Genomic DNA, 27246 nt, shown 5'->3' with positions numbered 1-27246 from the left:
TAAAAAGGTCTCTGTTCCAAAGAGGTTCTTTTTCCTGTATCTGTTACAGGAGGAGGACGTGTCTTGCTGGGAGGAAATTCCTAAAGTAGATACTCCAGTAGCCCGTTTGGCCCGACAAACTCTCCTTCCAGCCCCGGGCTCCACAACTCTGCAAGATACCACTGACCGCAGAGTGGAATCCCAGTTAAAATCTATATTTGTAGCAGCGGGTTCTTCCTTTAGACCCACTTTTGCTTCAGCTTGGGTTGCTAAAGCCATGGAAGTATGGGCAGCGCAACTGGCACAGACCTTACAGGACCCAGAATTGATTACCCTATTTATTATTATTATTATTATTATCATTTATTTGTTAGGCGCCACAAGGTATCCGCAGCGCCGCACACGGTACTAACAGTAGATTATACAGGGTGAAACCATACAGAACAATGAACAAAAAGTACCAATACTTCAGAAACTCCGGCTAGTCATATGCAGTAAAGATGGAGCGGAAGAACAGGTATGGAGACAGGAGGGGAGGGGGCCCTGCTCATACAAGCTTACATCCTAAGGGAGGGTAAACAGACCAGGCACAAGAGGAGCCAGTTGAGGCAAGAGGAGAGAAGGGAGGACGAGCAAAGGGAGGAGATGCGGATTAAGTAGATGGTTGGTATACTTTGAGGAAGAGGTGAGTTTTGAGTGCACGTTTGAAGGAGCACAGAGTAGGAGAGAGACGGATGGTACGAGGGAGGTCGTTCCAGAGAAGGGGGGCTGCACGGGAAAAGTCTTGGATTCTGGAGTAGGAAGAGGTGATAAGGGTGGGGGAGAGGCGGCGGTCGTTGGCCGAGCGCAGGGAGCGGGCAGGAGTGTGAATGGAGAGGAGGTTAGAGATATAAGGGGCAGTAGAGTTGGAGAGAGCCTTGTAAGTGGTGGTGAGGAGTTTGAAAAGGATTCTGTAGGGGAAGGGGAGCCAGTGTAAAGCAAGGCAGAGGAGGAGCGGCGTGAGAGGAAGATGAGTCTTGCGGCCGCATTGAGTATAGAGCGGAGGGGGGAAAGACTGGAGTGGGGGAGGCCAGTGAGGAGGAGGTTACAAAAATCAAGGCGGGAGATGATTAGTGCGTGGATGATTGTTTTGGTGGCATCCTGAGAGAGAAAAGGACGGATGCGGGCGATGTTGCGTAGTTGGAAGCGACATGCTTGGGCAAGGGACTGAATGTGGGGGGCAAAAGAGAGCGAGGAGTCGAGGGTGACACCCAGGCAGCGAAGTTGGGTGACAGAGGAGATGGTGGTGGTGTTGACGACAATAGAGAGGTCATCGTGGGATGGGAGTCTGGGCGGAGGAAAGACAATGAGTTCAGTTTTAGAGATATTGATTTTGAGAAAGCGCTCGGACATCCAGGAGGAGATGGCGGAGAGGCAGTCGGATACCCGAGCGAGGAGGTTGGAGGAAAGATCAGGAGAGGACATATATAGAGTTGAATGTCGTCGGCATAAAGGTGATACTGAAGACCGAAGGAGGAGATGAGAGCACCAAGGGAGGAAGTGTAGAGCGAAAAGAGTAGAGGGCCAAGAACAGAGCCCTGCGGGACTCCTGTGGGTAGGGGGAGGAGGAAGAACCAGACGGGGATACAGAGAAGGAGCGATTAGCGAGGTATGAGGCGAACCAGGCATGGACAGAACCAGAGAAGCCGAGAGAGAGAAGAGTTTACAGCAGGAGGGGGTGGTCCACGGTGTCAAAGGCTGCAGAGAGGTCAAGGAGGATGAGTACGGAGAAGTGACCCTTGGATTTGGCTGATAGGAGATCATTAGTAACCTTGGCCAGGGCAGTTTCGGTAGAATGGAGGGGCCGGTAGCCAGATTGGAGAGGGTCTACCCTAGCGTTACATTTAAAGGAGGCGTCCGGGTATATTTATGAGGCAGCTCAGAGCACAGCTTCTGTTTCAGCAAGAAGAACGTTATGGCTGAAATCCTGGGAAGGGGATTCTGAGTCAAAGAAATCTATGGAATCCATTCCTTTTTCTGCAGCAGGTCTGTTTGGCCCGGAATTAGATAATATGATTTCCCAGGCAACGGGGGGCAAGAGCACCTCTTTGCCAGTTTTCTCCGGTAGAGGCCGGACCCCACGGTTTAGCTCCTTTCGTCAGTCCTTTCGGGCGAACATCCTTGCCCAGGGGACAGTCGTTTAAGGGTAGACAACCGAATTCTCGAGGCTCGTCTGTCAGAGGCAGGTCCTCGTTTGCAGCTAGGCGCCAGGCCTCCAAGACTCGGGAGAAGCCTGCGTCCTGACTGCCACTCTATTCTCCAAGAGATGGCGCCGCTGGGGGGACGTCTGTCTCTTTTTCAGGAACAGTGGGCAGCATCATCCCAAGACCCTGGATTTGGGGCATTATTTCAAGAGGTTACATGATAGATCTGATGGGGCTGATACCACAGCGCTTCTTTGTAACCTCGCTACCCCGAGATCCCCAAAAAAGACAGGCAATGCAGGCCTGTGTCGCCTCTCTTCTTTCGCAAAAGGTTATTTGCAGGGTCCCAGACAACCAGAAAAGAAAAGGTTTTTATTAAAATCTCTTTCTGGTCAAGAAGCCAGACTGGTCAGTCGACCCATTTTAAACCTAAAGAGCCTAAATGTGCACTTACGAGTGGACAAATTTCGAATGGAGTTCCCTGAGGTCGGTGATAAACGGCCTAGAGAAGGATCAGTTTATGGCATCCATAAACATAAAAGATGCATACCTCCACATTCCTATTTGGAGCAATCATCGGTACCTCCTGAGGTTCACAGTGGGGAACTCCCATAATCGGTTCCGGGCTCTTCCTTTCGGCCTCTCCACAGCTCCAAGGGTCTTCACGAAGATCATGTCAGTGATGGCAGCGTGTCTTCACCTAGAGGGAGTTCAGGTCGTCCCTTATTTAGACGATCTACTCATCAAATCCTCCTCAGAGATTTGCTTGCGTCAGCACTTATCACTCCCCATAGCGGTCCTCGAGAGCCATGGGTGGTTGACAAACTTAAAGAAATCCCAGATGGTTCCATGTCAGCGCATGGTCTTCCTGGGGCTCATCATGGATACCAGTCAGCAGAAGGTGTTCCTGCCTACGGAGAAGATCAGTTCAATCCGGGCTATAACAACTCAGGTCTTGTCCTCTCCCAATCCCTCAATTCATTTGTGCATGAAGCTGCTTGGGAAGATGGTGGCCTCCCGATCCCCTTCGGTCGGGCTCATTCTCGATGCTTCCAGTGGGATCTGTTACAGAAATGGTCAGGATCCCACCTACGCTTGGATCTTCAGAGGATCTCGCTGTCTCCGGGGGCGAGAGAATCGCTCCAGTGGTGGCTGAATCAGGATCACATGTCAGTGGGCAGGTCTTTCGCTCCATGGTCATGGATCATAGCCACAACAGACGCCAGCCTAAGAGGTTGGGGGGCGGTAATCCTGCACCTCCTGCTCCAGGGACTTTGGTCGGTTCAGGAATCGGCCTTATCAATAAATGCGTTTGAGTTGAAGGCAATTCTTTTAGCTCTCCGGGGGGCAGAGACCCTCCTTCGGGGCCACCCTGTCAGAGTTCAGTCCGACAATGCCACGGCCGTGGCATATGTCAACAGGCAGGGAGGAACCAGGAGTGCAGCAGCAATGAAAATTGCAGCTCAGATTTTTGCTTTGGCAGAACAGTATGTTCCAGCAATCTCGCCAGTGTTCATTCCGGGAATAAAGAATTGGGAGGCCGACTACCTAAGTCGAAATCAAATGATGCCGGGGGAGTCGTCACTCCATCCGGAAGTATTTCAGTCTCTAGTTCACAGATGGGGTCTTCCGGATATAGATCTTATGCCCTCCAGACACAACAAAAGTTCACAGGTTTTGCGCAAGGGCAAGAGACCCCTTAGCCATAGCAGTGGACGTTATGTCGATGTCATGGGAATTCAGGTTGGGATACCTGTTTCCTCCGATTCCCATGCTTACTCGCGTGCTCAGATGAGTAAGGCAAGGCGGTCTGCCGGTAATACTAATAGCTTCCTCATGGCGCGTCGAGTGTGGTACGCGGACATAATCTCAATGGCGGAAGGACAGGGATTTCGTCTTCCGTCACGAGACGACCTTCTTCTTCAAGGTCCCTTTCGTCACCAGAATTTATCTCGGCTCAGTTTAACGGCATGGCTGTTGAAGCCAGCCTCTGGAGGGCTAGGGGTTTTTACTCCAGTGTAGTGAACACTATGATGCGAGGTCGAAAGCCAGTTTCAGCTCGCATCTATCACCGGATTTGGCGAGCCTATATCAGATGGTGCGAAAATAGGACATGTCACACGTTTTCCTTTCGTCTCCCTCGCTTATTGGCTTTTCTTCAGGATGGGCTGGAAGCAGAGCTTCGTTTAGGTTCCCTAAGGGTTCAGGTATCAGCACTTTCAGTCTTCTTTCAACTGAAATTAGCAGATTTGCCAGATATCAAGACTTTCCTTCAGGGAGTCTTACATATTCAGCCTCCCTATGTTCCGCCTACAGCACCATGGGATTTTAACCTGGTACTGGACATGTTTAAAGGGCCTCCTTTTGAGCCTTTACTTGAGGCAGATTTTAGGTGTTTGACCTGGAAGGTTGTTTTTCTTTTGGCAATTGCTTCGGCACGTAGGGTGTCTGAATTGGGAGCTCTGTCTGGCCGGGAACCATATCTGTTTTTTCACGAGGACAGAGCGGTTTTGAGAACATTCCCCTCTTTTGTTCCAAAAGTAGTGTCCTCCTTCCATTTGAACCAGGAAATTGTAGTTCCGGTTTTTTCATCTACTTCTCATTCTGATCTGCAGTCTATGGAAAAGTTAGATGTGGTTAGGGCTCTCCGTATTTATGGCAAAAGAACATCTCAGATTAGACGTACAGATTCTCTGTTTGTTCTTTATGATTCCAACAAAAGAGGCTGGCCAGCCTCAAATCAGTCTATTGCGAGATGGATTACGGCAACTATTAAGCAAGCTTACATAAGGGCTAAACGTCCTGTGTCAGAGAGACTTATGGCCCATTCCACCAGATCGGTAGGGGCGTCGTGGGCAGTGAGAAATGGGGCTTCTGCTGACCAGCTTTGCAGGGCAGCCACCTGGTCCTCTGTCCACACATTTACCAAATTCTATCAATTTAATGTATTCGCATTCGCGGATGCAAATTTCGCTCGTAGTGCTCTACGAGCGGGGCTTTCAGAGCGGTCTCACCCTTAGGGGGCTGCTTTAGAACGTCCCCATGGTAAGCAGTGCGATCCCTCCCTTCTGCCTTTCCTCTGAATGCTCTTGGTTGATTGACCTTTTTCCTTGGGGCTTTTTGAATTAACTGAGGAGGAAGAGGCGGGGGGATTGTAGAGGGGAGGGGTCTGTCAGCAGTGCTAAAGATTAACTAGCTAGGTGCCAACTCCCGTGCTCCCCTCCACAACCCATGGTAAGCAGTGTCCCCCAGACGGAATCGGAGAAACGGATTTAACGTAAGTATATAAATCTAAATCCTCTTTTACACTTTTCTGTGATTGATTTCCTGCATCCTGTTTTAGACACAGAGGAAATCTAACAGCAAATCTAATTAAACCTTCCTTTGCCTTGGGGTGTTGCACACTCGCACAATAAAAGGTCTAATTAACATGAGATTAACATGGGTCCTTTCTTGCAGTTGCAGAATACACATTTCCTCCACTCTATTGCTAACTTGAGAATTTCCTAAGAAAAGCCCCAAACAAGTAATTTCCCTACATAAGACATCCCAATGTAACACGATAAGTTCTTTTGCAATTATACATTGGTGTCCCCACCTCTGTTTGAAATACATTTCTAGAATACATTATTTCTACATGATTCAGCCACACTGGGTTATTCACTTTAATAACCTTATTCACTATGAATGGTCCATATTGGCCCTCTAGGCACAGTTCAGTTGTGTATGCAAAATGTCTGAATGAAGATCTGAAGTTTTGGGTGTCTTTTGTTCTTGTTTTATCTCCATAACCATTATCATTGGTCCTCTCAGCACAGGTGATGGAGGACTGACAGCAGCATGTCCAGTAATGGACAGAGTATGGTGTCTGTTACATCAAAGATTAAAAGGGGCATGTGGTTATAAATTGGTTAGAATAAAGGAATATTGACTTTAATGAGATGTTGAATTCTATGGATCAATCAAGATTACAGTGTTTGTCTATGTAACGATCATTTTATGTCTGTAGTTTGATCCATGTTCACAGAGCTTAATTAAAGTAAATGAAAAGGTAAATAAAGATAAGGAAGCAGGCATAAGATAACAGATCTAAATATCCTGCAGCAAAGGATCCTAGACACTGGCAGTGAATATAAGCAGCTCTGCTAGGGTGGCTGGTGTCGGCAAAGTGACTGGAGAATTATATATATATATATATATATATATATATGTATTTGTGTGTGTATATATATATATATATATTTTATAATCTCCAATAATATACTGATCCATTAACTGTGTGTGTATTCTCTGTACAGTGCTGGGTAATGTGATATAGTGTGTGTGTGTGTGTATATATATGTAGCTAGATATAGATATATTGCTGAGAGTAGAGTGTAGTACAAATATATACAAGTTGATGTAAGAGGTGCAGTAGACTACCGTATGAAGGATTATGCCACTCAGAATTAAATATGTAGTTTTGGGTAGAGTTGTAGGAAGTAAAAAAAATATATATCTCACTTACTGGTGGTCCTGTGATCCCCTTGAAATGAATTGGTAGCTCACCTTGATTAATACCAACAGCAGTTTGGAAAAAAGCCCTCACTGGGCAGGAGAGAGGATCTCTTGCTTAGACTGTTGCTGGCATTGCAGGACTTGCTGAGTGGGAGAAGCACAGCTATGTGAGATTTCTCTTATTTATTTATCTCACATGATTGCACCCAAAACTAAAACAATAGTTCAGGAATAAACCATTAAATACTAATGTCAAAATATTAAACCTACAGCAGATGCTGAGTTTGTACATTACTTTTTACTCCTTTAGGATCCCACTCAGCTGGACAAATTCAATGTCTCAAATTTCTTTCATGTCAAGAATAACTTGAAAGTCACAGACCCTGGTAAGTCTAGCTCTCCTTCCTTGTCCCAATACTGCATTTTATGCTTTACATTTCATGCATGGTTCGATGAGCAATCTTGTAATTTACCGCAACCTCTATTAAACAATGTTTAACCGTATAATCTGTTGTCTCCATCTCAGAATGACAGTAACAGGCTAATATGATTAAAAAATGATTTATCCTATGGGATTTTTTTGTTTGTTTTAAATAAATTGAATTTGTGCATGCACAGTTGCTGATATTATGAGGGGGTGAATAGACGCACAAACACAAGGAGGGGGGAGAGAGGGACAAACACATAAAGGGGAGATTGACACACACACACTGATCTGCACACGAAAACACTTGTGCGCACATACATTTGTGTGCACCAAGGGGCTCTTTTTTTTTTTTTTTTAAAGAATGAATGCGATAGGTGCTCTGACCCTGGTTATATGTCCATATAAGTAGTCCTCTTTAGTAGTTCATTCTCTAATGCTGTGATGAATATCTAAGATGAGGAGAAAGCTCGCTTGGACCCATCATACCATCTGAAAAATGCCAACATGGAAACAAGAGAGACATTGAGCGAGCTGTACAAGGAGTTCAAAGGAGATGAAATGCTGGCAGCCACCATGAAAGGTCCAGTAAGAAAGCCCACGGATAAACTCAATGCGGTGAGTTCCAACTGCTATATTTTCCTTTCCTCCAATCAACTAACCTTTTTCTGTTTCGTAATTCTAATATTTCATGTTGCGCGATACATTCAAATCAGGTGATTTTTATTGAGAAACAGTCTAAAACCCTAACATGGCCCATTGTGTATGTGTCTTTATACAGGCACATTATTCTACGGGAGCTGTGAGCGCATCTTTCACCTCAACAGCAATGACTCCTGAGACCACCCATGAGGCTGGTAAGGCTAGCTCTCCTTTTATCTCTGTTGTGTTGTCCACTCCAATAGTATCTAACTGCATTGTCTAGGTCCTTCAATCACATAGCTGCAACTATATTTTGTTAATGACCACATACAGTCCACCAGGCAGTATGTTCTCCTTATTGTCCGTCTGTAACAGAGATGTTAGTGTGAATACTTTCATTTCGTTTTATTTTTGTGTATCGTCTCCTTAATTCTGTCTTTTCTCTGTTGTGCAGCAACCATTGCAGAAGACACTGTGCGTTATCAGTATGTGAAAAAGAAGGGCTATGTTCGTCTGCACACCAACAAGGGTGACCTTAACCTGGAGCTTTATTGTGACAAGGTGAATGGTTTATAACATACAGTATGGTACATTAGAGGATGGAAAAGGCAGTGACCTGCACGAGTTTAATACAATAAGGCAGCACCAGCAGCTACTTGCATGGTAATTGTTAATCACATGGTATGATTCATAACGTGGGCGGATGTGTCTAGTCTGAGATAACCATCAATGTGCTACTGTTCATATTTCACATTTTCATGATTGATGTGCCGCTTGCTGAAGCACCGGGAAAAATGCAACATAATTAAGAATAACAACCTAACAAGGAACCTTAGAGGCTTAACTGCAAAGTGATACCTGAGAATTGCTTTTTTTTACCTTAAACTCTTCCTCATATTAGAGGCTGTGTAGCTGCCATAGCAACACCTTATCATCTTTCAGTTATTTTCTTCTATGTTACTGTGGCAACAGAGACCCGGGTGTGTCCTACGAGCTACTAGCCAAGGGGGTGGTGGTGGTGGATGAGAGACACTCAGTGTTAAATATTTAAAGACGCTGTGACCCATTTTATGTGTCATGAAAGGCCCTGAGGAATATCGGTTGTATTATAATTTCTGCTAATCTAAGAATTAATAATTCAAAAGCTTGGTAATAAGAGGAACTACAATAGGTCTTTTGATATCAACATGTTTGTTTTATATTAACAGTGCCAAAAATGTAACTTGGTTTAAAGGAGTACTCTCAATTTTTCATCTCCCCCCCCCCCCCCCCTCCCTTCTTTGGGAAAAAGGGGAGTCTCCTTTTTGTCCAACCTCCCTCACTTTTTAGTAATTGTTCCTGGACTGAGACATTGGGTATAGTAGGTGGGACTAGGAGTCTAGGCACTTATCAACTTGTTTGTTCCTCACACTCCTCCCTACTATGCCCCTCATCTCCAGCTCAGACCTCAGTTTTTTCTAAGTGCCTATACTGTTAATAGTTATAGGTTTTCACTTTTTTATTTTTATTCCTTCTTTTGGTGCAGCGCAGGGATCGAACCAAGACCCAGAAGAGTGTAAAGCCCGAGGCTCCCTTCACTCTGGTCCCTGCGGAGGAGGCGGCAGCTTCTGAGCTGACTCTCCTCTCGTACAGCTTGCTATGAGTCTGGTTATAGGTTATGAGTCTGCTGATAAGGAGGTAGACAAAGCAGCTGTATGCAGGTCGGCCGGGAGTGAAGCTATTAAAGCCTCTCTTCCCGTCCCGACATATTTAGTGGCATTGTTCCCCTAGGCAGCAGCAAGGGCTCTCCATCGGCAGTCATTTCCACAGCATACTAGTGCAGTATACTCTCTTCTAACGCGGTCTCCTCTAGTTTGTGCCTCTGTACCCTTATCTGCATTGTTATTTAAAAAATATATATATTTTGATGCACAGTATAGGATGCCTTTGTATGGCAATCGGCACGCAATGTCCGCACACACATACTAAGATGCCCAGGTAGAGTGCGGCGCTAAAAGTAAAGAAATCGTCTCCTGAGGAGAACAATTGTTACTATGTCCCCCACTGCTCGTTATCTAGTGGAGGTGGGTACTTGCCGGCTCGTCTGTCGTGCTGAGAGGGGAGGGTGCTGCAGACTCCCTCCTGACTGTATGTCTGTACCTGATGAAATGATCCTAAATATGGCACCTAAAGCCTTAATGGCACAGAAAAACAAATAGGTAGCCTCCACTGCTCTTCACAAGGGGATGACTGCCAGCAAACAAGTATAGGTAAGTGAGACCAGGCTTCTGCTTACATTCGTAGGGACCCAGAGTGAATAGCACTGACAGACTATTCACCCCTCTGGGTCTTGGGTTCGATCCCCGCGATGTACCTAAAGGGAAATGAAAATAAAAACGTGTAAGACCTAACCCTATTACAGGTATAGGTCACTCCTGCCTATCTCCTAAGGCACTTTTAGTTTCATTTAATACTTTTCTCTTCATACAAGTCAAAAACAATAATGCGTAAACAGCCTTCTGAAAGTACTAAGAATTTTTTTCACAAGTAGTCAAAGTAGTCTCCAAATGTCTTACACAAGAGCCTTTTGACCTACACTTTTCGCGGGTATGCCTTGAAGTTAATTACCACAACTATTCTCTCCTGTGATGTTTGTAGCTGAGTAATTACATCATCCTTATTTAAAAAATGGCTTTCAAGTTCTTTGTTTAGTTGTACTTTGGCTTCTTCAAAAAATCCATCATACATTCAGTAGTAAGATGTGGATGTAAGTTCGTATTTAAAGATGGCGACGATTGTTCAAAAATGGCCACTACACTGAACATGTTACCAACTACTTTTTAAACTCTATCATAGTGCAAAGTGTCAAAACAAACACTCCCAATAATTATGGCCAGGTTAGCAGGGAAGAAGCCCAAAATTCTACATCGGCCCTTCCCACCCCTAAGCGCAAAACCAATAGCTGCCAATTGGAAGGGAAACTTTGAATCCAAGGGAATTTCGCTGATGCTGCTTGGGACTCAACACTTACAGCAACCAGTGGATCACTCTCCAGCTGGAACCCTGGTAAGCTGGCTATCTCTTTTTGAGGCCTAGTACTCCATACCTCAAATGCACAACTGAAAACTAGATGTTAAATCTTTGGGATGCCTGGCTGATACTAATCCAAACCTTGTATAGGGTACCAGCAGTCCATGGTTGCTGCCACCGCCACCATTAGCTGTGTAGACTGGAAGGGTTGCAGGGCACCAGGAACAGGGATTATACCCTCCCCAAGATCTGGTGACATGGTAGTGGTGCTTTCTCCAGGCTTATTTTGTCCTCTGGATCTCCCACGTGGTGGCCGTCCTTTAGCTGAATGTGCTGGGCAGCATGTTGTAGCTTTTCTCCTTGGCTTAACCAGTGTAGAGGACATGTTGAACTGGACTAGCAGAGCAGGGGTGTCTAGAGGTGATTTGTTTTCCATGGACATTTCCATCTGTTAATTACTTCTTATTTACTCCAGGACTTCCACACTATCACTGTCTCTCCATCTCCCATCTTGACATACAGGAAGCAACTCGTCAATCTCCAGTTGTCTCATCTTCTCATGGCTGCTGGCGACACAACCTTCTTCATGGGCCCTCTGGATTTTCCTCTACTAGCATCTTGAATCTAGTAATAGTCCCAGGGCCATGGCCTGATCTCCTTCCTTTTCAATGGCTGCCTCCATCTGTCTGGTCTGAGCTATTAGACTGCCGACCAGGGATACCTGTCACATGTAATGGTTCCAAAAATTGAAGGGGTATCGGGAGCAAAAGTTTTTTTTGTTTGTGTTTTTTAAATATATTTTATTAGGATTTTTACAATGTTTTTATAATATAAAGATAAAATCGTAATGATCAACAGTTAAGAAACAAAACATGAGGTGGGGAGAGAAAAGAAAGAAGAGAATAGGGGGAAGAGGAAAGGAGGACTTTAGGAGAGGAAAGGAAGGTGGGGGAGTTGTATTAGTAGGTTTGGGTAGGGGGGGGGATCTGACTCTGTGGAGGACACAAAATAACAAACATGCGGTCTACCAGTGGGGCTATCGTCGACAACATCTGTGTCAAGAGAATCTCTAGGCACCTGATTGTTGGCAAGAGAGCCATGGGCTTCAAATAGGATGATCATTACTGATATTAGTGATCTACTCACAGCGGTGGGCCTGCCAGACCCTATTAATCACTTCAGGAAGAGCAGGGGGCTCATATTGTTTCCAGGCAGCTGCTATTGCGCACTTGGCGGCATTGAGCATGTGGCCTGCTAGTGGCAATGTGTATTTATCAACGTCAGTCACCAGTCTATGTAGGAGGGAGTAAGAGGGACAAGGAGGTAGTAACATGGAGGTAACGTTACGGATCATATTGTAAACGCTTTGCCAGAACCTCACGATCCTTGGGTATGACCATCAAATGTGGTGAAATGAACAGTCGCGTCCACAGAGCCTCCAGCAGAGCTTAGAGGAAGCTGGATATACAGCTTGTAGGATGGTGAGGACCAAGTACCACCTGTAAAGTAACTTGTGTGAATTCTTTGGTGCGCACACAGATAGAGCTCTTGGCAACTCGTGTTCTGATCTTGGACCATTCGTCTGTCACGTTTCTTATCCAGGTCCTCTCGGGACCAGAATTTTTATGGAACTTTCCAATATGAAATGCCTTGATTTCCAGCTGCTTCCCGTTGACTTTTGGGCTAGTGAAACATTGGCTAAAGTTTTATGCGACTGTTACAGGCAATGTCACATGGAAGCTGCTCCAACTTTCTTCTACTTGTGGTCACTCTTACAGTTGGGCTGAGACTCATTGCTACTTTTCTGTGGGGGTAAGACCCACTGCCAATAACAGTGGGGCTAAAACTCACAAACACTCAGTGGGGAGACCTCTCTGTGGTTCCCCGTTCACAGCCCAATATTCCTCCCTGCTGGTGACATGAACGTCCCCATACTTAGGCGGACCATAGTCTTATTCTAATGCCAAACTTGTGGATTCTTGGTGAGGCTAGGACCCACTTCACCTCTATCTCTCTGCTTTCAGGCCCAGAGCTTTGACCCGTTTCTTGGCTTCACGGGTGTAAAAACTCTCAACCAGATGGATTGTAATCCTAGCCTAATGTCTGGGTCAACTCTGACATCTCCCTTGTGGGACACTGCTCAACAGATCGTACTGTCTGGCTAGTGAACACACGCGCTGAGCGTCACCCACAGGTTATTTACCCAAGCCAACCAGTGGAGAGTGTACCTGGCTTACCCAGCAAAGACACCTGCACCAGATTAGCGCTTACTGTACTAGCTTTTGCCTACCTCACACACTTCTACTCATGGATGTAAGAACATATTTATGCACCCAGGTAAATATCTGCTAGAAGAAACATTAAGTTTATTAACACAAAGCACAGACAGAGAATATAGCACTTTCAGGAATAGTTTTAAACAATCGCACTACAGCCAATGGAACTTAAATCACAAAAGGCAATACTATTCCGGTCTTTCAGTTGCCAACCCTGGGTCATCTGCGCCAGTCTTGATCCTAGGCTACAGAGGCTTCTTTCCTGAAGCTGCTGGCAAGGCAGCTGTCCTTCTTCACTGCTGCACCACTTTTTGTGGGCGCACAGATCCACCAGACCCGCGGGAAATCCACATAAAAAAGAGTAGTCCTCCAGTAACACTCACATTCATTAATCCTTATCTCAGGAGCCATAACCCCTCACTAGTCCTGACATCCAGCTCACAACCATCTAGGAGTAAAAGATAGTACGCATAATGCAGCAACATGTTTTCTTATATAGATCTAAAACCAGTCTCCACCCTTTCAAATAAGTATTGAAAAACTGCACCAATCCTAGTGGCTGTTTGAGGAGGTTAGCCAGTCTAGAAGTAGGGCTAGACTGCTCTGAGTCAAATATAGTCCTGATTGGTTACTAAGCCAATGGGCAAAGACTTTTTGAAAGCCAAAGGAGAAATGTGCTGGGCATGCTCAAAGAGGGCAGCGTTATATACATACCAACAGGAGAGTTTTCAACACACATGTATTACGTTTTAATGTTTAGTATCAGGAAAGGGGGGTAACTTTGACAGTTGTACATCTGGGGATTTAAAATAAGGGGTTTAAATAGATTATACAGCAGACTAATTTCCCCTAATCATTTGCCCTAATTTCCCCTAATCATCATCAATTGTCTCATTTGTGCCAGTGAGAACAGTGTAGAATGTGGTGGTCAAGTTAACACCACCCCAATGCCTGTTCTCAGACCAACTACTTAACATTGAAGTTCCTGTGTTGTGTTATACAATACGCTGTTGGCACTCCCTTGCAGACCTGATAGTAGTGCAAGCATGAATTACAGCTAACACAAATTATACATCCATACCATAAAGCATGGATAAAAAATATACATAACAAATTCATGAGGATCTTGGGAAGCAAAAGAAGTAAAAACTACATCTGACTAAAGTCCGTTCCTTGTGAGAAACAAAGCACAGCAATGTAGGGTAAGGTGACCCCGTTGTTTCGTCACAATGGCTGCTTCTTATAAATTAATTTGTGACTGGACATATCCTTTAACAATTGTATTCAGGAGTGGAGTGTCTCCTAAACAGTGTTGGTGATGGGGATGGTTTTGCTAACTGTGGAACGTAGGTTAGTTCTGAAAAGTAAAGCTTTTTATTTACTTTCTATTCTAAAAAATATTCAGACTAGGTTTGCTGTTCCCTTTTATCCGTTGCTTACTAAATGGTAAACAGAAGATAGGGAATGCATATAGCTCTTCTGCCATACGTAGGCCTATTGCTGAAAGCAGCATATATTGTTCTGTGGGGGGAGAGGATCAAGTTAAATTATATAGTTGCCTGTAATATAGTTTTTATCAGTTTCATTCTGAGCTGTTTCTTTTTTTTTTTTTTGTAATTATTATTAAATTTTCAGTTGTTTCATATCATAAAATTACTTCCTAGCTGCTGATTAATACTTAAGTGCGGTTCATAGTTTGTGATATCTGTATCTCAACACATTTATTCTCCCTCTTAGATACCAAAGACCTGTGAGAATTTTATCAAGCTCTGTAAGAAGAATTATTATGATGGGACCATCTTCCACCGGTCTATTCGTAACTTTGTGGTAAGTGCCGCTCCGCAGATGTACCTGAGCTGTTCACAACCATGCTGTCTGGGCATGCTTTCACTGTATGTTTCTGGATATTAACAGATACAAGGAGGAGACCCTACAGGCACAGGAACAGGCAAGATATGCTAATTTCCTAGATCATACTTTCAAATCATAATATTCGTGCCTGATTAGTTCTTGGTGTATACACCCTGGTTTATTATGCAGCTCAATTACCAATGTTGTGTCTTGTGCAATTTTTTTTTTTGTTTGTTTTGTTTTGTTGTTTACAGGAGGGGAGTCCTACTGGGGAAAACCTTTTAAAGATGAGATTAAGCCAAACTTAACTCACACAGGCCGGGGAGTTCTTAGTATGGCAAATACTGGACCAAACACAAACAAGTCACAGTTGTAAGTAATTGGCCTAGATGTTGAGACTATAATTTTTTCTTTCTTTTCTTATTTTTGCCTCCAGTAGTAGATCTAACCTTTTTTTATATTTTATTTTACAGCTTCATAACCTTTCGCTCTTGTACCTATCTGGACAAAAAGCATACAGTGTTTGGACGGTATGTACAGAGGAAATATTTGGGAGCCGGGCATGTTATCCGACTCCATATTTACTTTCTCTTCATTCTCCTTTTTAGAGTAGTTGGAGGATTTGATACTCTGACTGCTATGGAGAATGTGGACACTGATACCAAGACAGACAGACCAAAGGTAATGTGTTTTGCCCAAAGGTCCGATGTGTTCTGTCAACAACTGAGGTCCTTGGTATATATCTCTCAAGACATTCCTTACAAGGCAGTAGTGTAATAAATGTGTACACATGTCCACACTTTGCTATCTACAGATATTGTATGACCCCAGTGCATGTGTGGAGACTTTGGTAACTGAACATTAGTATAACATTTGTACTGTATAGGACAAGGAAGCCTATATATTATGTAAAGTAAATAAAAAGATCCCTAGTATATTGTACAACCAAATATCTATCCTAGAAGAATTTTATATTTTAGCTGTGTGTCTCCTGATTGTTTGGATGACCTGAATTGGGAATAAACTGGTTAATGGGGATAATCTAATCCCAGTCACTGCTTCTTACAGGAGGATATTCAGATAGTAAGTAGCACCGTGTTTGTGGATCCGTATGAAGAAGCTGATGCACAGGTGAGACTCTACACAGTTTAAATTGTCTTTCACATTGTACCATGTATTACTGCAACTGGTCTGATCTCATTCTGGGTAATATTTAACTACATATACGAAGGATGCAATCAAGTTGAGAAGTGTTTTGAATTTTTTTGGGTGGGAGGGAGGGGGTTTATCTGTAATTTTTTTACAGAATTAAAATACACATTGACCCTGTGTTTACTATATATCTGAGTGCATTCATTTATTTCCAGTCATTTTAAACTGAGAGAAGGCCACTGTCTCTGAATTGTTTGCATATATTTATGAATGTTATTGGTAGCTTTTGTATAGTGTAAAGTCGGTGGACTTTAGAATGCTTTAGCAGTGTGCAGTGTTCCAGCTTTGGACAAGATGCTTCTAAACTTAAATCTGGATTTGACACAGTATATTTTTATGATTTCCATTAATCAGATATATTGGTCTAAATTCATTTTGTGGTAATTGTGATTAGCTCTAGAATACTTTTGATATCTGTGTAATATATTTGTACTTAATTAGATGCACATTTTTAGTACTGGGTAGGACCCCCGCTTTTGTCCCCAGAACAGTATAAGTTCATGGCAGGGATTCGACAAGGTGTGCTGAAAGCACTTTAGAAAGCTTGGTCCATGTTGACATAGAAGATGGATGATAGGCTGTGGCCAAAAAGGGATGCACATGGTCAGTAACAATACAGTGGCATAGGCAGTGGCATTTGAATAATGCTCAGTCCATATCAAGAGGCCTAATGTGTGCCAAGAAAACATTCCCTACACCAGTGATTCCCAAACTTTCTCAATTCGAGGGGCACCCTTAGGGTCTCCATAATTTTTTCAAGACACTGCTAAATCAAAATAACTACCAAGCTGCCCCCCCCCCCTTTTTTTTTTTGAGTAGATGGTTCAAAATAGTGTAATAAGTATTTAGGTCAGGACAGAAATACTTATTAAGTTGTTTGCAAAAATACACATAAATCCAGGGATGTGTCCCTTGTCACTTTTGTCTTTTCACAACAAAACTGTGCTCCTTGTTTTACACTGCCCCTTTCATCCTCCGTCCATTTTCTTACCATTTGCTTGCTCTTCTTTCTTCTGTTTTCTCTGTTTTTTACTGTGTGTTTTTTGGAGTTTTTTTCTGCGGTCGTCTTCTTTTCTTCTGGCTCCTCACTGAAGTTGTCACGCCTGTTAGTCAGTGCGAATAGAGCAGGGAGGAGGGTACCATGTAAGTATTTTTTTTGGCCGGGGATGGGAGGCAGACAGAGGCGCCTGAGAGATCGCCGCGGGCGGTGCACAGTTTGGGTACCGCTGCCCTACACAATTACATTACTGTTGTAATGCGTGTTTATTTTTGTTGCTGTAGTCTTCCAGTCAACTTGGGCCAGTCTGGCCATTCTCCTCTGACCTCTCAGAGGAGACTGGCCGAACTGGTTTTGCCCACAGAACTGCTGCACACTGGATTATTTTTGTTTTGAGCACCATTCTCTGTAAACTCTAGAAACTAGAAATAGCAGGTGATCAGCAGTTTCTGAGATGCTCAAACCACCCTGGTCTGGCATCAACAATTATTCCACTTTCAAAGTCACTTAGATCACATTTCTTTCTCGTTTTGGTGATTGTGCTGAACAACTGAACTATTGACCACGCCTGCATGCTTTAAAGCATTGTGTTGCTTTTACATGATTGGCTGATTTGATTTTGCATCCACAAGCAGGGGTACCTGATAAAGTTGCAACTGAGATTATATATTACTTGCACGGTTTTATTCATGGCCTTACATCTCCTTTTCATGTATACAATGGGACATGTGTCTAGGCATAGAATCCTGCTTACAAGTTGTTAATGTTAAGAGCTTTCATCACTGGTTATAGGCACTATTTACTGTCTGTAGTGTGAAATGCATGTCCATTGTATGGACACAGTTAGGTACTTAGAAATTCTGCTCATTCATCCTTGATAGCTTTAGCCAAGACTTGCGTGATCACATCTGTACAGAAAGATTATGCATAGAGGCTGTGCAGCACTAGCGGTATTGTATCTAGTTGCAGGATAATCTCATGCTTTTGAACTTCTCAGGTGGCTTTGGAGCGAGAGAAGGCTAAAAAAGCAGAGGAAGAACAACGGATAAAGGAAAGAGCTGTAGTGCCTAAAAAGGAGCAAATACAAGAGCCCAAAACCTACCGTTCAGGCATTGGAAAGTATATCAACAAGGCAGTGGCGTAAGTATCCTGTAACACAGCACCAGGGATATGACGCAAATTATGTTTGTGTGACGTTGTCACCAGAGGTGTCTAGCAGTATTTTCTCTTTCTTGAAGAACATCCCAGCCACTAGCAGAAACTGACTTTTTTTTTTTTTTTTTTGTCTTCTATGGCTATCGGTTTTTCAAAAAATACGCCCCCCCACCAAAAATGACTTGGGCCAGGTGTCTTCAGTTCTTATTACACAGATTTTTCCCTATGAGGAGTTGCTCCCTAGAGAGAGCCTTAATGTTTTCTGCCTGCAGCACATAATCAGCAGTCACTAGGGTGTATGCTGTGCCAGTTGTTTCTCTGCCAAGCTGCACCTGGGCAGAGCAGCTTCTATTCTTGCTGTTACGCTAGAAGAATGTGGCGGCATGGTGTCAGCATTTATTTTTTATTTATTTATTATTTTGATTGTATCTTAAAAATGTTAACCAAGAAATAAAACATGGGAAGCAAACTCCACTCTCACATGCAGGTTTATAAAGTAACTGATTTTGAATTAGTATGGGCACAGTCATTGCAGCAACCCCTCATGTTGTCTTCTGGGACAGCTGTGACCAGCACAGTTTATTTTATAGTTCTTGATGGAAGCTTTTGGTGTTATGTAATAATCTCCTGGTACTATTGGATATACACCATGCTTATACTTTCATCCTGATTATATGTAGCCATAACTGGTTAGGCTTGCTGTACTACCTGGTTGGGGGATTACCAGTTTGTGGGGTTTCGTTTACAATAGTAACTCTCCCTCACTGATCACTTCTACTAGTGCCAAACCATTCTCTCAATGACTGCAAGTGTCAACTGCATACTAACTTGGTACCCTTAGTTATAGGAGGGTATTGCTTGCTACCACTGGCCTCCTTTGTAGGCACCTGGAACCACTTATTCTTCTGGATGGTGTATATAACTGCTGCATCACCTCTCTGCTGGTTACTCTGGCTGTATCCTCTTGTCCTCCAGTCCTCTCTAGTTACTGCTGAGTACCTGAGAGAATGTTGAAGCAGGGTGGATTGTAGTGTGATCTCTTACCTGGAGGAAAAGAAACACGTATAGGCGTCTTGCAGGAATGAAGCAGAATTTTTAGTAGTAGTGATGGGTCTTTAAACTCGCACACCAACCCTTGATAGTAATGGAGGCGTTATTCACGCATGGGCTTTCAGCCAGTCTTACACGTTGTTACTGAACCTGACAGGCAGGGTCTGGAAGAAGGAATCTGGTGCTGCTGCTCTTCTATACACTTCTGGGGAATTGGCACACACTTGCTTATCTAGGCCTATTACAAGTTCTGGGCGGACTCCCAGCGTCAGTCTCCAACCATATTTAATGCTTGAAAGTGGGAAATTCAGCCCATACACTCTAGGACTCTCCAATCCACTAGATAACCAGGGTACACAATTTCTTTTTACTGTAGCATTTTGCTGAACTTCATTTTATTCATCCGCTGTCAATTAAACGCCTCAAATAAAGCTCATCTGCGTGCACTTTATTTTTCAAACTTTATAATTAAGCAAATACAGTACCTTGGACTAACCTGTTATGATGAGCCAACAGTATTGCCTCTAATTTATGTATTTGCTTGTCATCCATAGAAAGCGTTCTGCCGATGATGAGGATAGCGGTGCTTCAACCAGCAAGAAAGAGAGAGTCACTCGTGGTTTCGGAGACTTCAGCTCTTGGTAGAGCTTGTTGGGTGCTTCCTCCTTGGACTAAATATAACTCAGGATTCTAGCACATCCTCGGAACCCTTATTCGAATATCATGTTTTCTATTTCCTACTTGGACCCTTAATGGGGTAATAATTACACCTGTTAGGTGAGTGTTTTGAGATTAAAGGATATCTATAGAATCTTATTCAGATGCTGGCTTTGCAAATAGCTATCTGTGTCATGTGTGGTGTTAATATATGAAATGATTTAACAAATTATCAAGCTAAATGTTGTCAGGGAGGGGTTCAGTTTACCATAGTTTACATATGCTAGTCGCTATATAGTTGTCATTGATAGAACTGTCTAGTGTGTGTGTGTACAGTCTACTCACAGAATAGTTCAAATAAAATATATGTAGTTGTAGTAAAAACATTTAAATCAATTTGGCTGCTTTTGGAGCCATCACATCCACCAGTAATATTGTTAACGGATGACCTTATCTGAAGAAGACCTGTTGCTGAAACTCACTGAATGTCACTGTAATGGGACCAAGATTTCTATAAGATTTTGGAAATAAGTAATACTACCATTTTGTGTCTAAAAAAATGGTCTTATTTTGACCCTTTCCTCAGGATTTCTGGGTCATTGAGAGACACTGTCTTTACCATGATTTATTTTTTATTTTTTTTGTATGTTTTCTCAATTACTACATAACTAAAAGGTCATTTTATCGTTCGCTTGAGTCGGGTACTGAAACTTTGTCCATTAAAATCTTTCACAGCCCACTGAGTATACATGCTTGTGGTTGCTGCAGGTAACGCAGTAAGTGTGCAGTAGGGTGTGGATGACAGCTCTTAGATCATTTGCTTAGTATACTTTTTTTTTTTTTTTCTTTTGTTGTATAGTAAGCAAATGCTAGAGCTATTTGAACCGTTACCTGCCATTAAAAGCCGAGTAGGAAAGAAAGCTCCACCCCAGTGAAATAACAAGCCAGCTTCCCCTATCGTAACCGCCAGTGTCACCGGCTGGGTACACTGAAAGGCTGGTAGAGACAAAGTCAATAGCGGCAGTCTGACACTGGATTTTAGATATTTTCCTTCACTGTCAATAACGATGTGGAAACTAACTTTTATATAGACAGATGGTCGTATTATAAGGGTGAGTAAAACCAAAATGTATTTTTTTAATCTTTAAAAAACAAAACAAAACCTAAAACACGCCCAATATTGTTATAATACACATGTAACATTAAACTTGTCGTCACCTCAACACGTGTCCCATCCTGCAGTGTTGTGCCTTGGAATAACCACAACTCCTCCATAGTCTGTAGCCTGCCTTATGGTACATTGTTTCAGTCTGTACCTCTTGCTTCAGATTATACAGATACTACTAGACACAGCCATATAAGGGCACAAAGCCACTGGTATATAAATTCATATGCTAATTATTATTTCTCATAATAAAACTGTCAACTCCACAAGACTGTAACAAAATACAGAGTCTGGTATATGCGTTTAAAGGAGGGCTTATTTATACATTTTATTTTGTGTAGATAATGTTTTGTATAAATGTCTATTTTTAATGTTTTGTTGGAACAAATGTCCTTATATGATTGAGGTGCAATTAGTACTCTCTTATCTATATATAGTTTATAGTGTTGTCTGCAGTTTATGTAGCTTGAGCCAGGATAATTTGCTGAATGAAACACAAGTGATCTCCTAATAAGACCTGACTGTTGTGCAAGCCTCTTGTGGGCACATATTGGATCTACACACAGTAATTCAGGATAAATGAAACATAAATATGACACCATTGTATAACTGTACAAAACATATGTGATAAGTGTCTCATTTGATGTGTTGTATATTATACAGATCTGTTTGATTCCATGTAATGTTATGTTTAGAAATTGGGCAGAACATTAGTTCTATGTTGTACAGGCTGTTTGGTAAGGCAAATAAAAAATTGTTTTATTTTATTTTGTGGACATTGCCATCTATTAAGTGTTCTAAGGAATCATCCTGCAACTAAGAGTAGCCAGTGTCACCACTGATTTCCTTGTGAGCCTGGCATTACTGTAAGTACTGCTGACAGTTCTCTACCTCATCACATGACTCATAGATGGCAATTGAAGCTGTTTTAGTAAGTGGATGTTGTATGACTTCTGACAGCCCTGCTTTTAAGGACAACACAAATTTACCTGTACAGTATAAATTACATGGCCCGTGTTATTCTCATTCTAAAAATGCATTTTTTTTATCCTTATGTGTAGAAAGTTTCTCTAAGCTACCTGTGTATTTATTACATGAGGGCAAACCATTCCTAAGTCTGCTTGTTACAGACACCGATTTATGCCTCTTTATTTTATAATGTCAGCGTATAAGACGGACAAGAATGATTGTTTGGAGCTTTGGGGGGATCATTGCATCACTGGAAATATAAGTACTCTCTGTGGAATTGGAGCCGTCAGCCATTTCCCTTAATCAGTTTGCTAAGGTCACTGGCCAAGGACTGTGAATGGTCAACTGGTTACCACTGCTAGGGGTAAATGCATCAAGTTGCCGATATTCAGCAATTTTGCATGGGAAATTTAAAACGGCAATGTCTTTAAAGACATCGACGACTTGCAAAATCTGTTGTTTAATACATTTACCCCCTAGGATATATAAAGAGATCTGTGAAACCAGTTCATCTACATAGCTTTTAGTCAGATGGACTAAAATTAATTTTAATTATTGAATAATGTTGCGTAAATGCCTTACTAAGCTGGTCAATCGTAGTGCGGGACAATAGTCTTTCTCTTAATATTACAAATGTGCCGTCACAATAAATGAGATTAATGGCTAATTAGTACCTTGGTAAGAAATGCAAATGTTTGTTAGTTTTTTAATGTAGCCATGTACCTTTTAAGTAGAAGCATACATTTTATGCACAGATGTAATTCTACAAAGTGCACTTTATAGCGCCATAAAACCCTTTGACATTCAGATTTATATTTCTATATAGTTAGCTGAAAATTCTAAATAAAGATCGTTCTTGTGCAGGCCTTCTATGTAATGAAGAAAAAGGTGGTGAAATGTAATGAGTGGCTTGTTCATACGTGTCATGCATTTGTTTCATGCATAGAAAAATGCTGTGAAAGTCATCAAAACTGCTAAACGTTTAATGCACATTTCTATGTGATGTTACAAATTACCACTGTCCTGTTTTTCATCTTTTGGTTTGTTTCTCATCTGGTTTTCCTGCAGTCACGAGCAAGGCTCTCTCTGCCTTGACGTCTGACAACTGCTCTGTCAGCCTCGTATGTACTCCTGTTTTTATGTATAATTTGTGATACTGACTACTTAGCGCTGCAGAGTTCTGTGCGCCTTACAAATAAATTATGATGATGCAGTTAAACCACATGAATCTAGCAACTGAAACCTGTAAACAGGTCGTAAGGACTTCTCACTCTACCATTTATCTGCGGTATGGTTTAAGCAATCACGAAGCCTAAAACACTTGAAGTTTTCATCCCTAAGGGTTCAGCAGTTTGGCGGGTTGATGTAAACTTGGGAACGAGGAGGGTGTCTTGTGAACATGAGCCTCGCATCTGCTACTGGTGCGTTTTGCGGTGTTAGAAGGGGAAGAGAGGTTTCTAAGAGGCAGCCTAGAGCTTTACAGCGATGGGCAGCCCTCTAGCGGAATGGCCACGCGCCCATTTTGACGTGACCATGCTCCCTGGCCTGACGACTGGTGCTAAAATGTGCAATACGGTTTATTGGTTATTCATAAACCAATCAAAATGAAATCCTTCTTATTCATTTTCTGCACTGTATATTTGTATGTGTTAATATGAAAGGCAGCTACCATATTTCACCCTTGGTGGTGAAGTTTCCTCTGGAGGCTACAAAAAATCCTAACCAGTATCCTGAGTTTAACAGGCTCTGACATGAAATACTTATGTTTCATTGATGGTGACGATTCAGACAAATACGATGCTCTAGAGAGCGACTCAAGAGTGTAATATGCCACTAATGTGGTACCATTCCTTGCCCTCAGCTACGTATGTGTAATGAACCACTGCCTAGTGACAATACATGCTGTATGTACAACTTTTTGTTTATTGTCGTATAGGGGATTTTTCAGGAGGAAATCAAAACAAAATGATACATTTCCTTCTACAGTTGGTGCTTAGCAGAGATTTTTTGTTCAGAAACCTTTTTACAGAAAATAAATTGCATACCAAGCCATGAAAATGGTGGATGAGTGCCCATAGCGAGAGAAGAACCTTTTTGTCCATTCAAAGCTTAGTGCTGATTTTTCCTAGAGACTAGCATTACAGCCAAGAAAATGTAGTAAAGGAACATATGTTAGTAGAGTATCTTATGCCTCTGTGATGTCTCTAGTTCCTGGTGAGTTGATAGACTTGGGAGTAGGTTCAATCCCTGTCTATGGTATCTATATGTGATGCAACCAATAACTTTACACTACTCCCAATTGGACCAGTTAAAAATATTCGTACTAGTGACATTTTTTGCCTGGAACTGAAGCAACACCTGCAATGAGATTAAATACAAAACCAGTCCATAATCTTTAGTATCTGGTCAGACTTGTGTGTCTACTTCCAAGTAGTAGGTGGCAATAGAACTCAGAGTACATGTAAGCACAGTGGCCTAGTGGTTAGCACTTCTGCCTCACAGCTCGATTCCTGACCATGGCCTTATCTGTGTGGAGTTTGTATGTTCTCCCTGTGTTTGCGTGGGTTTCCTCTGGGTGCTCCGGTTTCCTCCTACACTCCAAAAACATACTGCTAGGTTAATTGGCTGCTATCAAAAATTGACCCTAGTCTGTGTCTGTCTGTCTATCTCCTACTTTGTCTGTCTGTGAGTGTGTGTCTATATTAGGGAATTTAGACTGTAAGCTCCAATGGGGCAGGGACTGATGTGAATGAGTTCTCTGTACAGCGCTGCGGAATTAGTGGCGCTATATAAATTGATGATGATGATGTAAGACACTGTCTTATAACTGATCTCGATAACTGAAGTTTCCTTATGAAATGATAAGGAGATAGCTGTGCATGTTTTTACAACAGTGTGCTTAGGTGACCAAAATAATACAATTCTAGAAATTGTCTCAAAATAACTCGGCAAAAAATCACAAGACAAGTCTTAACTTGCAGGCACGCAGAAATCTAGCAAGCTGGTTCATTCTGTTACTGCAGTGACCAGAACACTATACTCTGTCTATTGTTGTGATGCCGCTGTGTATCCACTGTAAATGTCACAATGCCTATGACGTCGGTACTTTTGTTTCAGGAATTGAATCTGAAGAAAAAAAAAAAGTAGTAATGTTTGATAAATATAGTGCCAAAAAAAACAATTTTACTCCAAATACCATTTTATAAATATACTGAACTGTCCTCCACTTTTCTAAGCGTTCCATAGACTTTTTATTTAATTTTCGAATGGATCTGGCTCCTCATGTAATTGCCATGACGTCCGCTACATACGTGTCTCAGAGTTTGCAGCATATTGCTAGAAAAGTAATAACATTCATGTTTTGCGTCATTGGCAGTAATTGTAAAGATGATTACATGCTTTCAGTACAGTATAAGCACGTTTTTTGTTTTTTCTTTGAATATATGTAAGACTTTGGAGACTGTTTGAAAGGAAATGGGAGATGTTTATGTAGAAACGTGTCCTTCGAGGGGTCTCTGTTGGTGTTTGATGGGAGACGGCTATAACAGCAGCCAGGGCTCTGGTTTTTAAATCTAAATATGTGATATGTATTGGACTTGATGTATCATTAATTAACCCTTTATATTCCTGTAAGTTCTAAATGTGAACTGGCAGCATCAGAACGGTGTTGTTTTTTTTTGTGGGGCTTGTTCCATTGTGTGGTGTTGTGGGTTTTTTTTTCTTTTGCTTTTAAGTGCATTTTTACATGTAGGCGTGCTCTGGTGTTACCCAGTGGCCCTTTTACTTGTGGTGTTGAAGCACAGATAAGCTAACATTGAGCTCACTGGTTTGTTTGTTTTTAAATGTTGATGCAATTAAGGACACTGTGTGCTTCCCAATACATGTTGCGTGCGTTAAATAAGGGGAGGGGGGGGGGGGGGTGAAGTTTCTTTCTGAAATGCTACACAAATAAAATTGCCATTGGGTATGTTACAATAGAAATAGTGGTTTCTAGTGTCAGACTCCGTTACATGTGTAGACATATGTTAATATGTTGCATTTAAAACTTATTTTAAAACACCCGTGGGTATGTGAGGGCCTTTTGATGGCTACATTTTGCTGACCCCACCATCATGATCCTTCAGCACAGTACAAACTAAATTTCTTACTGTAAATTGGGGATAATAAAATCTAGATGCCAGTGTGGCGGTGCAGTGATAACTGACAAGATACTTGACCACGGAGTTTGTTAATCGTTCCATTGAGCTAATGGTGAGATATATATCTGCATCCTTCCTTTCATGAACACAGGAAAATAGTAAAGACAAGTGTGAGAAAACGGTTAAACAAGGAGAGAAGTGGTGAAGTAGAAGTCACAAAGTCCTGTGGCTTTGGGTTATGTCTGTATACCCTGACAGAGCTTGTGCTGGTGTTTGTACAAGTCAGGGGCTCTGATGCATACTCTGAGCTTCTATTAGGGTCTGAGAACACTCCTGAATGTGAAGATATGAAATGGGGTTCTTTGTGGATTTAAGTGGAAGAGGATTGGGACAAGGGGCTCTTATAATAGCATTACATGTAAAAGCGACAAGCTCGGGCACACTTAACAGTTATGTGGTCCAAAATCATATTCCCTCTTACGAACCAAACAAACGCTTCCTGTTATGTCCTGTGGACACTCTTTGAAAGGTGGCTAACTTGTAATACCCACAAGGGGGGTTGCATACAGACAGTCTGACCACGTGGAAGTGGAAGAAGCTGATGTGCTGTTTTCTCAAAATGTGATTAGCGAAACTAGTAAGTGATTCGGGTACTTGAGTTTTGACCTTCTGTAGTAACTGGTGCTTTTGTTAACGGAATGACTGTCTGGACAACAACTGCTGAGATGCTGAAGGTAGACCATCTCTCATGCTGAGTAGTGCTGCAAAGATGTCTGTGCCATCATGGGAAGATTTTTCAAACAAATCTTTGGCTGCGTGTACTGCCCTTTTTTTTTTTTCGTTGACTGTGTGGGTACAAAGGGTTATTTGTGATGTGTGTAAAGTACCATGTGTCAGCAAGTGGTCTGAATGTTGGCAGTATCTGTGATTTGTTGTGGAATACCATGTACAGCAAAATGACTAGTGCACTGATGAGGTTAGGCAAGTAATCAAGAAAAATAAGTTGCAAGGTCAGGAGTGGAGCATATTGTACCTGACGTT

At 42.3% G+C, this 27246-nt stretch overlaps 1 protein-coding gene across 3 annotated transcripts in view; it reads left to right on the top strand.

Annotated features, from left to right (window-relative positions):
- The window catches only part of PPIL2 (peptidylprolyl isomerase like 2), a 49771-nt gene extending 27907 nt beyond the window's left edge, over positions 1-21864 (top strand). For all 3 annotated transcript variants that reach the window (XM_075216325.1, XM_075216333.1, XM_075216342.1), the window contains 12 exons: positions 6970-7045; positions 7541-7701; positions 7865-7940; positions 8180-8286; positions 14748-14837; positions 14925-14958; positions 15116-15233; positions 15335-15391; positions 15470-15542; positions 15930-15992; positions 18068-18210; positions 19830-21864. In XM_075216325.1, the coding sequence (XP_075072426.1) occupies positions 6970-7045; positions 7541-7701; positions 7865-7940; positions 8180-8286; positions 14748-14837; positions 14925-14958; positions 15116-15233; positions 15335-15391; positions 15470-15542; positions 15930-15992; positions 18068-18210; positions 19830-19920 (1089 nt within the window). In that variant the 3' untranslated portion in view covers positions 19921-21864. The remainder of the gene's footprint in view (positions 1-6969; positions 7046-7540; positions 7702-7864; positions 7941-8179; positions 8287-14747; positions 14838-14924; positions 14959-15115; positions 15234-15334; positions 15392-15469; positions 15543-15929; positions 15993-18067; positions 18211-19829) is intronic.
- The last annotated feature ends 5382 nt before the right edge of the window (positions 21865-27246 follow it).

The sequence above is a fragment of the Mixophyes fleayi genome, chromosome 1, assembly GCF_038048845.1.
Source record: "Mixophyes fleayi isolate aMixFle1 chromosome 1, aMixFle1.hap1, whole genome shotgun sequence".
Taxonomy (NCBI): Eukaryota; Metazoa; Chordata; class Amphibia; order Anura; family Limnodynastidae; genus Mixophyes; species Mixophyes fleayi.
This window is presented reverse-complemented; position numbering and strand designations above follow the sequence as displayed.